The 14,813-nt window shown below is 64.0% G+C and overlaps 1 protein-coding gene across 1 annotated transcript in view; it reads left to right on the top strand.

The window, feature by feature from the left end:
• TP73 (tumor protein p73) overlaps positions 1-14,813 on the top strand; it is a 65,491-nt gene that overhangs the window by 40,058 nt on the left and 10,620 nt on the right. Inside the window, exons 4-6 of the mRNA XM_049618221.1 lie at positions 1,138-1,380; positions 12,814-13,000; positions 13,355-13,470. Of these exons, the coding sequence (XP_049474178.1) occupies positions 1,138-1,380; positions 12,814-13,000; positions 13,355-13,470 (546 nt within the window). The remainder of the gene's footprint in view (positions 1-1,137; positions 1,381-12,813; positions 13,001-13,354; positions 13,471-14,813) is intronic.

Here is a 14,813-nt window from a genome sequence, read left to right as displayed (position 1 = left end):
CTGAACAGCCGGTCACCCTGGGGGATGCACCCCTGTGCTTTGCAATTTGGAGAAGGCAGGCTGGTGAGGCGGGGGCTGCAGGGCAAGCCCCCCACCCCACGCTTGCTGCTGGTCTGTCCCTGCCCCCCAGGGGGACCCCAGGCCCTCTGCCCGCAGTTCCCACCATCCCCACCCGTGTCCGGGGCTCTCGGGGCCACTGCCTCACCCCAGGCCGGTCACTCCCTCTACGTGCCTCAGTGTCCCCGTCTGTGAAACGCGATAATGGCAGTGTCCACCTCGGGCTCCTAGAGAGGATTACAGTAAACCTCACCGCCATCCTGGCACAGAAAGCAGCTCACAGGTTTGCAGGTAGGAGCCCTTCTGGCCAATATCAGCTGCTCTTTGCTCTGTCAGCCCACCTGCCGCTCGAAGCCTCCAGATTGGGAAAGGTGTCTTCCTTGCCGGCCCTCCAGGAGGAGTCTGATCTGCCCTAGATTGGGCTGGTCCCCTTGCTGGGGCCTCCTCAAGCCCCAGGCAGGGGCTGGCCCATCTCGGGGTCCCGGGACCCCAAGGGGGTGAGCTGGGGGTGCACACACACAGTACAGCTTAGAGTCCCTGTTCCTCCTGTGTGGGGGTGGGGTGGGGAGGGGCTGGGCTCCCGGGTTAGGGTTAGGATGTGGACCAGTAGGAGGGGACTATGGGCCCCACACGCTGGGGCCACCCTCTGCCGGGGGCCCGCCTCTCCCACAGTTGGGCTCCCTGGGCCTGGGGTCTCCCCGCTTCTGGCTGGAACACAGGGTGGGAGGCGAGGGTGTCCGGCTGGATACCGCCCCCTGGAGAGTGCCGCTGAGTCTGCTGGCCTGTGAGAGGGTCCGGAGGGCCGGGAGCCACCCCCACCAGCAGCTCCCTCCAGGTGTGCTTGGTGGAGCCCCGGAAACCCTGGCACCCGGAGCCGATGGAGGGGGGAGGCGAGGTGAATATGTCAGTTTATCCCAACACAAGCAGTGACCTGTCGGGTGGGGGGGGGGGGGACGGGGAAATATTTGGGATGACTGAGCTGCTGGCCCTTTAAGTCTCCTGTAACAGGACACCTCTGGCCGCGCGTTTCCACTCTCCAGCCTGACTGTGTGTCCCCCTCCCTCCCCCTTCCCACGTTAGCCCCAGTTCAATCTGCTGAACAGCACCATGGACCAGATGAGCAGCCGAGCGGCCTCGGCCAGCCCCTACACCCCCGAGCACGCCGCCAGCGTGCCCACCCACTCGCCCTACGCGCAGCCCAGCTCCACCTTCGACACCATGTCGCCCGCACCGGCCATCCCCTCCAACGCCGACTACCCCGGCCCCCACCACTTCGACGTTACTTTCCAGCAGTCGAGCACGGCCAAGTCGGCCACCTGGACGGTGAGTTGTGCGTCCGCTGCCAGGGGCGCCTGCGGGGTGCGGGCCGGGGAGGGGTGATCGCCCCGGGCGGCCGGCCGGGTGTCCGCGCGCGGGGTTCCCGGCCGCCTCCGGGAGGAGCGTCGGGCAGGAGGCGGGTCTGGGGCTGGGCAGTCTGGGCGTGCCCACCCCTCGGACGGACACGGCCAGAGCGGCCAGCCTCCGCGGGGCCCCAGAGGGGCAGACCATCCTCAGGGGGACCCGCCGGCATCCCCGCAGCCCGGTGGGGTTTGCGTCCTGTCCTGGGTGAGCAGGAGGTGCGTGGATCGCCCCCCCCCCCCGGGGTCTGCAGAGGCCACTTCCTGCGGGTGGTGCGGGGCGGCGGGGAGGTCCGGAGTCCGGCGGTTGGCGGGCTTGGGCTGTGCCCGCACAGTCTCTGGGTTGTTGTCTGTGAGCGTGGGTGTGAGGCCGGGACGTCAGGGCTGGGTCGGCAGCTGTGCGGACTTGGGTCTCTGGCGCCGTGCTTGGGGGCATTCTGGCCCCTGGTGGGGACGTTGCCAGCTCGGATGGCATCCCGCACACCCACTGGTGCTTCGAGTTTACTCTAGAAACCACCCAGCAACGCGCGAGATAGAATCTGTTATCGTCCCATTTTACAGCCAAGGAAGGAGGCACCGGAGGGAAAATAGCTCGCTCGGAGTTATGCCGTTAGTAAGGGCCAGATGGGAACCCCGTGGCCGGCTTCCCGGTCGTGGGGTCACTGGGGTTACGGTCCTAATCGCTGAACCGCGCTGCTGCGGCTGCGAGGGGAAGGGGCTGCCAGACATGCCCACGGGGGCAGGAACGCAGCAGAGACCCGGAGATCCCCAGGACGGACCACAGGCTTTCCTCTGAGGGTAGGGCACGCAGGGCATTGGCAGGTCACCTGCCACCCCCCCCCCCCACAGGACAAGGACAGTGAGCCTTGCCCAGTACCTACCCCGGACACATCTAGGGGGTCCTGGCCACGGGACAGCGTCACCTCCTGCAGGGGACAGCAGCTCCATGGTCTCCCCCAGTCCGTGGAAACAGGACCCTGGAACAGGGAAGTCTCCAGGCAGGGTGGCCGTGTCCCTTCAGGAGCACCAAGCGGGTGACCCGGGGGCTCTGCTGCTTTAAGGGGGGGGGAGGGGTCCCACGATCCCCACTGCCCTGCTGGGCTGTTTCCCACGCTTCTGTGGGTGGGGGTGGGGTGGAACCACAGGGAGCTGGTCAGGCTCTGCAGGGGCCAGTCTGGGTCTGGCATCCAAGTCACAGCTCCCCCTGACACCCCAGCTGCTGACCCATCTCTGGTCTGGGGCTCCCACCCCGTGGGCGCCCAGTTTTCCTCATTCGCGACTTTTTCCTGCAGTGTCCCTTGTCGCTGGTGGTAAGGCTTAAAGGGCTGTTGCCCACGCAGCTCGGGCTGGCACAGTAGGAGCAGTGTGTCACCTTAGCGGCAGAGCTGGGGATGGGGTGCCATAGGGCTGGTCCTCCTGGGTGAGGTTCTGAGGCTGCAAGTGCTAGAGGGTTCTCTTACTGCCTGCGGGGTCCTGGTCCTCCCACCCCGATTTGAGGTTTGACTGGGTGACTGTAAGCCAGGTCAGGAGGCTCCTGAGGCATCCCCACACTGGCACACCTCTGGTGACAGGAGACTCACTACCACTCCTACTCCATGTTCATACTGTTCCCCGAGCCCTTCCTCCAGCTTCTCAGGGGAGGGTCCCAGCCTCCTGCACCAATGCTGTCACCCAAGCCTGAGCTGCCGGACCCCTAGGAATTTTGGCAAGCACTGGAGGGGGGTCCCGGCTGTCTTCCTCTCCACTGTTTGAGGAGGCAGGAGGGGTCTCTGCAGTGTCCTGGGGGACTTGGAGTGCCTTGGATGGTCTGAGCTGGTCCTCAGGAAGGGACAGAAGCTGTGCCTCGGCTGGCTGTCCCCCCCTCCCCACCCCCCACCTGGGGCCTCTGTCCCCACCTCCCCTGGCAGGGGAGTGACATTAAGGGTGGAAAGCCCATGGCTGGGTCACAGTTGTCTGCTCCTAACTGGCCCCATGGGGTGGCCTGCCCCGGCCAGCCACACCAGAGGGCAGGGGAGGGCTTACCTTTGCCCAGCGGCTCTGCCCACAAGCCCCGACCAACCCTGCCCCGCGTGCCCGAGCCCCGATCCCCACCTCCCTGCCTGGGCCCTCTGCTTTTGCGTGGCTGCTCTGAGAAGGAGGTGTTGTTGGAGCACACAGTTCCCCCCCCCCCCCCGCGCCAGACCTCGTCAGTGCAGGGGGTGGAGGTGGGACAGACGTTGATAATGAGATTTTTGGCACCTTGGCTCTCTGGGAGAAGACCCCCCGTAGGCTCCTTTCCCTGCCCGGGATCACGGTGCAGGACGGGGACTGCCCGGCCGCCCGCCTGCTCGCAGCTCTGGGGGTCTGGCTGCGCGGGCGCTGCCCGGACTTGCTTCCCGGGCGCGCTGTCTGGGCTCCGCACCGCGCGGTGCGTGGCTCCCGCCGTGCCGGATGCCTGGTAACTGATAGATAATTCATATTTTTCTCAAGTACAATTCCAAATTGACTGTTGCCTTCACTCCTGTCCCCGCTCGGAAAAAACACCCTCACCAAGTCCCCAAGGGACCGCAGCTGTTAATGGGGTCTTTGGCCTGTGCCTGGCCGAGGCCCCCTGCGAGCACCCCCACATCTCACATCCATGCTCCTTGGGCACCGAGGGGAGCCCTCAGCTCACAGGCGTGCGTGCCACACGCGGATGCACATACGGAAACACCTTGCACACGCGTGAAGACAGGCACACGCAGACGTGCACAGGCATACACAAACACATGTGCACACGTGCAGCCTCTTCTGGTCCCAACCCAGGGTTCTGACAACCCCTCCCGCCCACAGGCCAGGACCGGCGGGTCAAGCATAACTGAGCAGACAAGGGATGTGTGTTCAGCCTCCAAGATTATAAACTGGGGGCCAGGGACGGGACGAGGTGGGAGAGTTTGGCTGGCAGGGTCCAGGTCTCGGGTCTGCTGCACTTCTCTGGGCCTGGGTCTGAGGGTGGGGTCGTGATAGGACAAATGAGCTGCCTCCTGGGACCACTTCTAACGGGGCCTGGAGCCCGGAGAGCGCCCCACAAACCGCTGCTGTTGAGCCGTCCTGGTGAGGGCCTGTCCCGTGTCGGCGCTCCTCGGGGATCTGGGGGCGTCAAGGAGAGACCTACATCGAAAAGGTCAGGGCGGCGAGTGAGGGCTGGCACCCGGGGGCGCTGATGCTCTTTGGACCGGTGGACAGTGGAGCCCGGCCGGCGATGGCACTGATTGTGCCTTTGTCGCTGTCCCAAGCCCTCCCCGGCACCCTCCAGCCTGGCCTCTGGGCCCTGACGGCCACTCTCACCCCGCAGCCCCCCCAGGGATTGGCGGTGACACGGACGGCTGGTCCCAGGAGCCTGGAGGAGCAGCCGATGAGAGGGGCATCTGGATGCCGTCCAGCCCAGCTCAGTCTCCCCCGGCTCCTAGGCTGGGCCTCGCCAGGGAAGAGGGCTGTCCTTGGGGTTTGGTAGGTTTGGGAGGGGGGTCCGAGGCCAGGCAAGAGGCTTGGGACGGTCGGAGCCCCGGCCCAGCTGGGTAGCGTGAGGCGTGATGGTGAGGGTGCACGTGGCGTGACGGCTCAGCTAGTCCCCGGGGGGGGGCCTGGACACAGCCCCCTGAATGACCTCCAGCCGCCCCACACACGAGCGTCAGTCTGTCCGTCTTGGGGGCCAGCCAGCTCACGCAGCGTGAGCGCCACCCTCCTGGCCGCGGAGGCTCCTGTGGAAGGCAGGCGGGAGACACAGAGGTTCTCCACGGGGTTCCTGGCAGAATGTGGCTGAGTCAACACTAATGGATTCGGGAGAAAACTTTCCAGCCCCTCGGAGGTTTGCGAGCAGGAAAATAATAGTGGATGTGTCCCGACATGATCACAGTATCAATTGCGTTATCCTAAAAGTTTATGGAATGCATAAGTGGAATTAATACCTTTTACTGGCACCAGAAGCAGTTACACGTATTTAAGGCCGAGGGAAGAGCTCTCAGTGTCTGTGGTGGAGACAGAATGAGGAGCGAACAGGGGAAGTTGAAGCGATTGCCTGCATTGTGCAAAGCTCCTGGGGCGGGGACCCGCTTCCTGCAGGCTGGCCCTGGCTGGTGTCGGCGCCCTAGCCTGTGGCCTGAGCTGGGGATCACTTCTCTCACCACCCTCTGCAGCCGCTGGGGCCCCTGGGCTTGGAGGTTGCAGAACTTGGCCTTGGAGGCCGAGTGGGGCTGGGGCTGGGGCCCGGGGCCCGGGGAGTCGGGAGCGGGGCCTGGGAACAGCCCCTCCTCGCCTCTCCCTGGGCATCTCCCAGGCCCTGGCTGCCCAGCCAGCATCGGTAGCTGCCGTTATAGGGGGGACAGCTCCTCCTGGAACCGGGGCTGAGGAGGCCACGCGGTCCTGAGGCTCCCGCCCCCGTCCTGTGGACTCTGGGCAAGGGTCTCTGCTGAGCGACCAGTGAAGCTTTTCAGTGGTCAGTTGCAGGGGAAATCCGTGTCAGGATTTTGGAAGCGGGGCTCGAGTTCATGGACCCCAGGCCCCAGAAGTCCCCTGGCCACGCCTCCCCCCCGCCCCCCCCCCGCCTTGCAGGGGTGATCCGTGTATTTGTCCAGGCGGCCCCAGGAAGAGGAGGGGGCAGAAACCCGAGGGCGGCAGAGCTGGGGTGAAGTGTGAGGCCCCCGGGCTGGACAGGGCCACAGGGCTGCTACGCTCGGGCTCGTTTTAGGGCAGGAGCACCGCCTCTCACAAGTGACTAGCGCTCCAAGCTTCAGTAAAGTGGAAGCTCAGGGGTTGCTGGGGGATCCCGCGGTGGCCTAACGCCCAGGGTCCCCCTGGGATTACAGACCTGCCTCGTCCACCACGGCCCCGGGGCGAGGCAACCCCTCCCCTCTCCTCCTCGTCCTCCTATGTGAGGAGCCAGCTGGCTCCTCCGGGGCCTTGGGGAGGATGAGACGAGGGGGAGCCACATGCTCACCACCTGGCACTAGGAGCCACTGCCCTCTGCAGGGCAGTCAGATGTTCAGGGTCCCAAACTCTCCTTTTCCCCCGGGGCTTCGCCGGGTATTTATCTTCAATTCCAGCCAACCATTGCCTTAAAAGCTGGAAAATGCCCATCCCCACGTGTCCGGGGCATCCCCGAGCTCACTGGAGAAGCTGTGGGCTCCTGTCCTGCTGGCAGAGGGTGCAGTTTCTTAAGAGTGAAAAAACCATGCTCACCACTGCCTGGCCAGAGGGCAGGTCTGTAACTGAGGTCCTGAACTGGAGACTGACCTGTAGCTTCCATGGCAGGAAGGTCAGAGGCAGGAGAGCCCGTGCCCAGGGCCCCCAGCTGGAGCCGACACAGGGCCATCGAGGCCATCCTGAATACCCGTCCCCACTGTGGCCACGGCCGGGCCAACCTCCCCGCTCCCAAGCCACCTGCAGCTGGGCCGGCCCCAGTCCCAGGCCATCTGGAAGCTTCTGGGCCCTGGGGGCAGGAGCTGGCCCACCTGTGCCTGCACCCACCAGACTGGCAGTCATGTCCAGAATGGGGTGCCTGCAGTCAGAGGATCCCAGGACCATCCTCTGAGCAGAAGGTGCCTGCTGGCCCCCACACCCTGCCCAGGCGGGCTGACCCTATGAGCGCTACATTGACAAGGCCAAGCAGCTCAGAAGGGGAAGGTGGGCGTTAAGGGTCATAGGGGATCTTTCCCCTGGCAGTTGAGGGGACCCTCTGTGGTGAGCAGAGCCGGGCTGGTGGCCAGCCTCCTCATTCTGTCCCCACACGGGTAGTTCTCTGGTCTGGCTCACAGCCATGCCTTGCTGCATTCTTACCAGAGTGTTTTCCCCATGGGGCCGGCCAGTGGGGTGTCTGCCTTCTCTGGGAGGCCAGGACAGACAGGCTTGGGCTCTCCAGCTGGCAAAGTCAGAAACCAAGTTCACAGGCAGAGGAACTATGTTTGAGCCTGGCTGAGGCAGATCCTGGTGCTTCAGACGTGGCCACCATTTGTGCTCTTGGCCAGGAGGGTGGCTCCTGGTGGGAAGGCTGGGGCTCCCCGCAAGCCCAGCTGGGTCCCCAAAGACACATCCTGCTTACCCTCTCCATCCTCAAGGCCCCCTCCTGAGGGTCCAGGGGAGGCCAGATGGCAGGGCCTGGGTATCTGAGGCCAAGGGCAAGTCCCCGCCCATTGGCCCCCTTGCCCTGACCCCAGGCCAGAGGAAGAAGCATGTTGTGCCTGGCACCTGTGTCCTTGCTCTGTCCCCCTGCATGCTTCTTTGAGTGGCAGTCTTCCTGGACCCAGGGCTAGCCTGGTGGAGACAAAGGGGACCCAGGGGTCTCAGTGCTCCTACCCCTGATGTTAGCCCAGGACAGAAGCCACCAGAGACATCCTTCCCGGCTTGCAGCCATGTGTGGGAGGAGGGTGGAGTAGGCCCAAGTCCCTGTGGCCTGGGAGTGCCTGAGGGGGATGCTTGCCACTTCCCAAGGCATGGTCCTTCCAGGTCGTGAGGGTCCCAGGGGCTCCTGCTCCCTTGATTGGGAACAGGCTCTAGGATGTGGGGGGGCAGGCTCCTGAGGGGTGTCGCTGCCAGCCCCAGGCCCACCTCTCACAGGTAGGCAGCCTCTGGCCCACAGCCTCTGGGGATGCCCCTGGATAGTGGTCAGCGTCACTCGGCACCCGCAAAGCCCACTTTTGCCTCCCGTTTATCCTTCTCTGGGCACCCGGCGAGGGAGCCCCTGACCAGCCTGTGCAGGGTGTCAGCAGATGTGTGTGTGTCCTCCCCTAGCCAGGAGCTCTTGAGGATTCTCGGCAGGCTTCTTTATCAGGCACGGTTGCAGCCTACCGGCGTCCAGGAGCTCCCAGGAGCCTCCAGCCACCAGGCCTGTGGCCAAGGTGGGGCATTGGCTGTGGGTTTCCTTGTGCAGGGACCCTCACCGCTTTCTGTCCGTGGGTGCTCTGAAATGGGCTGGGGTGATGGTTACAGACTGGCACCCTCCCTGTTATCCTGCCCAGACCTCCCTGACATGTCAGAGCCCACTCCATGTCCCAGCAGCTCTCCGTGGAGTAGGGGAGGCCACCAGGAGGGGGTGTGGCAATGTGGCTTGTGTCACTCAGGGGCCCCTCCTTACCCAGGAGGGCTGTCAATGAGGGCTGTTGACCTAGGTCCCCTGTGGGTCTTGGGGGTCACCCTATGAACCCACACAGCTTCTTGGTAAGTGTTCTTGTGGGAGTTTCTCTAGGGAGGAAGGGAGTCTGTGGCCTTGGGTAGGTCCTCAAAGGGGTCCATAACCTGAGAGAGGAGAGAAATGTGGCTCTGAACACACATGCACGCACACACACACACACACACACACACACGCGGGAAGCAGATAAAAGTGGGCTATAAAAAAAAATCATTTAAAAAAATAAAAGCCCCCCCTCAAGGCTCCGTCTTCCAGAATCTGTTGTAACAGATTCGCCCAAGCTAGTTAACGGTATTTGCGGTTTGCAAGATGCTACACGTCCCTGGAAAATGACAGACAACCTATTATCACCTCTCCACTCTCCTCCTGTCCAAACCTGCCCATGCCGGGCACCCAGCTGCTGGGGAGCGGGTGCGAGGAAATTAACAGCCACGGAGCCTCGCCTGCCACCCGCCACCCTCTCGCCTGCCACCCCCGCGCCAGCCCTGCCAGGCCCCGGGCTCCCAGCCAGACAGGGCCTGTCGAGGACTCTAATGGGGGGAGGGTCCGGTGGGGGAGGGCAGGGATGGGCAGACACCAGCATTTGGGCAAACCGTTTCCTGCAAACACGAAGGGATACATGCATCTCGGGGCAGGCAAGTCTGGACGGCTCTGTGTCAACAGCCGAAGATAAATAAGATTTTATCAGCTCAGAATCTGTTGAAACACATCCATCTAGCGGTTCTAGGGAAGGAGAGGCAAGAGGGAGGGAGAGGAGGCGTCTTCACGTGACCTTCTCTGTGGACCAGACAGGACCCAGGAGTCTTCCTCCCCACCTGCCCATGCCTGAGTCTCAGGAGCTGCTGGCTGGGGGGTGGGGGCTCACGCCTTCTTAGACACAGGCTACTCCACCCTGACCCCACCCTGGGTTTGGCCACCCCACGCCTCCCCCCTCCAGGCCCACCTCCCGCCCCTGTAGCCCAGCAGCTGTGCCCCTGCAACATGCTACCAAGTGTAGGGAAGCCTCAAGGCATCCCTCCAGCCGGCCCTTCGCTGTTCTACCAGGACCGGGCTAGACATTTGTGGCTTCAATCCCCGCAGGGGTGGGGTGGCTGGTGTATGTGCCCACGGCCATATTATCAATCATCTTGGGGTGGCACTAGACTAGGGACACCCCTGTGGGGAGTGGGACCAGGCCCAAGGCTGGGGGTCGCCCTGCCAGGGACGCAGAGGGAGGAAGCGGGGGCCCTCTCTCTTCGCCCACCCTAGGCGGCTCCGCGCTCCCAGCCCAGCCTGGTCCGGCGCGGGTACCACGGACAGCTCCCCGCGGCTCCTCCCCAGGGCGGGGCGTCCTCCGCGCGCCCCTCCGTCCCCGCCCTTCCTCCACCCGGCGCCGGCCACGTGTCCCTGCGTTTTCCTGGGACCTCCTGCGGCCCCCTGACACGGAGAGCACCCCCGGGCGCCCCCATCCCCGCCTGCCGGCCACTCGCCCCTGCGTTTCCCCCGGACCTCGGGGCCTCGGTCCGACGCCCAGATACGGACACCGAAGGGGCGCCCCCACCCCTCCGGCCACAGGGCCTGCAGAGGAAGGCTCACAAAGTCTCTGCCGGTCAGGGGCCTTGAAGCCCCGCCCCACTGTCAGGACAGGCCTGCGGGGCTGCACCTGAAGTCCTGCTCCCTCCCTGCTGGCTGATGAGCCAAGGCACCTGGCCCTTGGGGGGCCAACAGACCCCATCTCAGGCCGTGGATGGATCACGAGGTCGGAGGACTGACTGATGGGAGCCGCTGGGTAGTCGCCCCAGAGAGGGGACTGGAGGGCCTGCTCGCAGAGGGGCGGGGAGCCATCCGGCCTGGAAGTGACACTGCACACTAGGCCATGGCCGGACGGCTCAAGGGTGTTAAGTGTGGTCAGCCAGCGGGCCGCCTGCCCAGCCTGGGAGAGGTCTGTCCAGTGGAGTATAGCATCCCGCTGACAAGCACCAGAACCCGGGGGCCATTCTCCTCTTGACGCTTTCAGGCGGGAGCCTCCAGTAAGTCCAGATTCTTCTGAAGGTTGAAGGGGCCTCAGAGCCCATTTTCTTTCGTGACTCTGGAGCCTGGCAAACGATAGGCACCCCACAAACACTGCTGCAGGGATGGCCCTCTGGACCCCGGTTGCCCCTATCATTGGTTCTGTTCGGGTCCCTGCAGGCCAGCCGGGGCTCACAGTTCCCGGGGGGCCTCCTCCATCAGGAAAACCCCCTGGGTGACGGCTCTCCTGCTGAGCCTCTCCTAGGGCCTCCAGGATGCTTGCCTGGAAGTTCCCTGCCTGAAACCACCTGCACACTTGTCTGAGAGCCGGGGACCTGTTCTGAAGCCTCACTGTGGGTCAACAAGAGAGCGGGGTGCCGAATGGGCACCCGGTGTCTGCTTTGGGCCGGGCAGGTTGCTGCTGTCCTGGGCAGGGGCACCCAGCTTATCCCCCAAACTGGTGCTTCGGGGAGTGAAGGGGCAGCATTTGTACTGATGAGGACATCGGAGGTCAGCAGTCACCCCCTGGGAAGCAGGACCGAGCCCCACAACAAGCAGGCTGCCCTCACTCCCTGAGCCCTGTTTTCTGCTCTTCCCAGAAGGGCCTCAGCAACCCCCCCCTCCCCAGGGCTGTGTGTGATCATTCTTTCCTGCACTGTAAGCAGGTCTGGGGACTCTGCTTCTCGCCAGAAGTGGGGGTCCCAGGTATGGGGTGGCAGGCTGCACCTGGCTCCAGGGAGCCTGGCGAGTGGGAAGGGGCGGTGAAGCCCACGGCATCCAGTTTCCTTCTGTGATGGGGGTGTGAGGGGCGGGTACTGAATTCAGCGCCAAGGGAAAGCTGAACAAGGTCCAACACCCCGACAATGCCTTGAACTCCACCCCAGGGATGGGTGTTTCCAGGAGGGAGCCCCGGTCAGCTCATCAGGGGAGGGATGGCTCACACTGTGGGGCCAAAGGCTGTGAGGGCACCGGGGACCCCCTGCTCTGGGGCTCTGCGTAAGTTCCATCTCCCTATGTTTCCCACCCCTTGCTTTTTGTACACTTAGAGTAGCTGAGGGTCCATTGTGTGCCTTGGTGGCCAGAGGGGGGGCTCTGGAGGCCAGTGGGGGCCTTACCTTTGCAGTGTGAGGGTGTCGGGGCCCCCAGCTTCCTTGGCAGAAGCGGGCTGTGACCTGCCCCTTCTCTGGCTCTGTCGTCCATGTGTCCGGCCTCAACGGCCCTGACCGTAGCACGGTGGGTACACTTCCCGCTGGGAACCGTGGGCCCCAGCCTGTGGTCGCCAGTCCCCTGTGGTACACCTGACACAGTGGTGGCCGGACCCCAGCTGGGCGCCTGTCTGAAGCAGTGTCTCCTGGTACAGTACGGTTTCTCTGACCCCACCATGGTGGGGTGTGATGGGGCACTCTCCGGACTTTGTGTCTGGGGTGACTCCAGGTCACCGGGGATTTGTGGGGGGGCAGGGAGATTGTGGGGTGGGGCCAGGAACCTGAGACCAGGAACACTGTCCCTGGGGGAAGGAGGCATGAGGAGCCCCAGACGGGTCTGCCCAGAAGCCAGTCAGCTTGGAAGCTAATGGCTACCCCCGTGGTCACCAGCAGGTCTCCTGTGAACTCATGCGAGGGTCCTTGGGTGGGCGACCTGGTCCCCCGGCCACTGCCCCCAGAGGCCCCTGCCAGGGTCAGGAAGGGCATCATCTGACCCTCCCTAGGACAGGGTCCCTGGGCTGCAGGTACTAGGGCTTTGAGGTCCCCGGTGGCCCATGCCACGCTGCAGAGCTCAACCCCTCGGACTCAATGTTTCACATTCTTCTTCACTCGATTGAGAAACATATCTGAAAAACACTATAAAACTTCCTATTTTTAAAGGGTAGGCTTTGCAAGCGCTCTTGCTGGGCCCTGGGGGCCTACGGTTGACAGCGCTGGGGGGGGTGGGTGGGGAGGAGCCGGGCTTGACAGGGCACCCCTGGCTCCCAGCCCCCACTCTCCATCAGCTTCCCCCTTCCCCGGCCTTTCCTGGCCTCACCCGTGAGATGGACGTAATGGTGCTAACCTCTCCAGCCAGCGATGGCGGGATGAAAGCCGTCTGCTCTCCCTGTGCCCAAAGCGGCCGGTGCTGCCGAGTGGGCGAGGGGATGCGGGGAGGGGCGAGACTCCTGGCTGGGGCGGGGGGGGTGCAGCTGAGCGAGGGTGCCGAGCCAGGGCCTCAACCCTGCCCCCCGATCCCCACCAGTACTCCCCGCTGCTGAAGAAGCTTTACTGCCAAATCGCCAAGACGTGCCCCATCCAGATCAAGGTGTCCACCCCGCCGCCCCCGGGCACCGTCATCCGGGCCATGCCCGTCTACAAGAAGGCAGAGCATGTGACTGAGGTGGTGAAGCGCTGCCCCAACCATGAGCTCGGACGAGACTTCAATGAAGGTGAGGCCCCCGGCCCCGTGCCCAGCAGCCAGGGCACCCCGGGAGGGAGGGCTCGCCTCGGGCGTCCATGCTTGGAGACAGCAGGGGCTGACAGCGTGGACCCGGCACGTCCCCTCCCCAGCCCCTTTTCCTCCCAGCTGTACCTGGGGCCTGGGGTGCAGGTGCCCAGGGGACAGTGGTCAGCAGCGATGCTGGGCCAGGCACCCTGAGGGCATCAGGGCCGGCGGCCCGAGCCCCACCTGGGAGGCTGGTGGGGCTGGCCTTTGCGGTCCCCAGTCTGCTGCGATGTGTCTGGCACAGGGGTGACCGGGCCCCAGCCGAGCAACCCCCTGAAGCGGTATCCCCTCCCGGCAGGACAGTCTGCTCCGGCCAGCCACCTCATCCGCGTGGAGGGCAACAATCTCTCACAGTACGTGGACGACCCTGTCACAGGCAGGCAGAGCGTCATGGTTCCCTACGAGCCCCCGCAGGTAGGTGGGGGCCCCTGCAGTTAGCCACGAGGGTGAGGGTCCGGTCACGGAGCACTCATGTCACTTCAGATGGCCAACCCACTGTCCCCAGCGCCTCCGGGTTAAGTCTTGCTGTGGAGCAACTTCTTCACCTCCTGCCCCCACCCCCAGCCCCTGACGCCTGGCACTCATTTCTGGTCACTTCTGTGCAGGTCTAGGTGGGACCCCCCTCGGCCTCTCTGGCTACAGGGGAGAGGCCTGGAGATGAGGGTAGAGGCCAGAGGTGGCCGGTGGGCGGGGTGGAGAGCTGTGGGCGGGGCTTTGCTGTGACCTGAAGGCAGCAGAAGGTTCTGGGGCTGCTGTGAGGGCCCAGCCAGAGAAGCTGGGGGTGGAGCCAGGTGGGGGTGGGGGGCTGAGCAGTGACGGTGGGTTGGGGGTGGGCCCCAGTTGGGCCCGTGGGCCATGCTTCCACGGGTGAGGGGGCACAGCGAGCCCCACCTTTCCTCTACCTGGCTCTGACCCCTAGACCCCCCAAACTGTGATCAGTTCCCCGGACCCCCAGGCCCCAGCCCTGCACCTGGCCCCTTAAACCCCCAGCCCCCAGGAAGGGGTGTGACCACCCTGCACTCCCTCCCTCCCTTGTCACCTGCCAGGAAATCAGGGCTCTCCTGTCCCCTGGTGGCTTCTGTGTGCCAGCAGTTTGGTGAAAGGCCAGGTTTGCCTAAGCCAGTGACTGAGTTTTATATCCTGACCCAGGGAGACCATGACACCTGCCCATTTTGTGGTCCTGGGATGCCCAGGAGTCGAGAGCCCTGGATTCCTTGTGCAGCTGTCCACAGACTCCCTGGGAAATGGACACATGTGCTGGAGATGGGGGTCCACTCAGATGGCTCTGGTCCCTCTCTCTGCCAGAGCAGTGCCATTCACCTTTCTGCCCACGAGAGCCTGCAGCACGCAGAACACACCTTTGTGCCCACAGAGACCTGTGCACATGCCCGCTCACACCCAGCCTCCAGGGCTTGACCTCCAATCTATGTTAGGAGACGTGGTTGGGGCAACCAGACCACAGGACTTTGGGCCTCCGAGAGCCAGCACAGAGCATGGCACTCAGTGTAGTGCATGACTGGGTGGGTAGATGAGAGGTATAAGTGGATGAGTGGTTGGAAGGAAGGAAGAAAGGAAAGATGGAGGTGGAAGAATGGGTGGATGGATGGATAGATAGGTGTAACTGGATGAGTGGTTGGAAGGAAGGAAGGAAGGAAGGAAGGGTGGATGGATGGGTGGATGGATAGAAAGATGGATGGATGGAAGGATGGATGGATGGATGGATGGAAGGAAATATGGGTGGATGGATGGAAGGATGG

The sequence above is a fragment of the Panthera uncia genome, assembly GCF_023721935.1.
Source record: "Panthera uncia isolate 11264 chromosome C1 unlocalized genomic scaffold, Puncia_PCG_1.0 HiC_scaffold_4, whole genome shotgun sequence".
NCBI lineage: Eukaryota > Metazoa > Chordata > Mammalia > Carnivora > Felidae > Panthera > Panthera uncia.
Note: the sequence above shows the minus strand (reverse complement) of the source record. Positions and strands in the feature narration are given on the sequence as shown.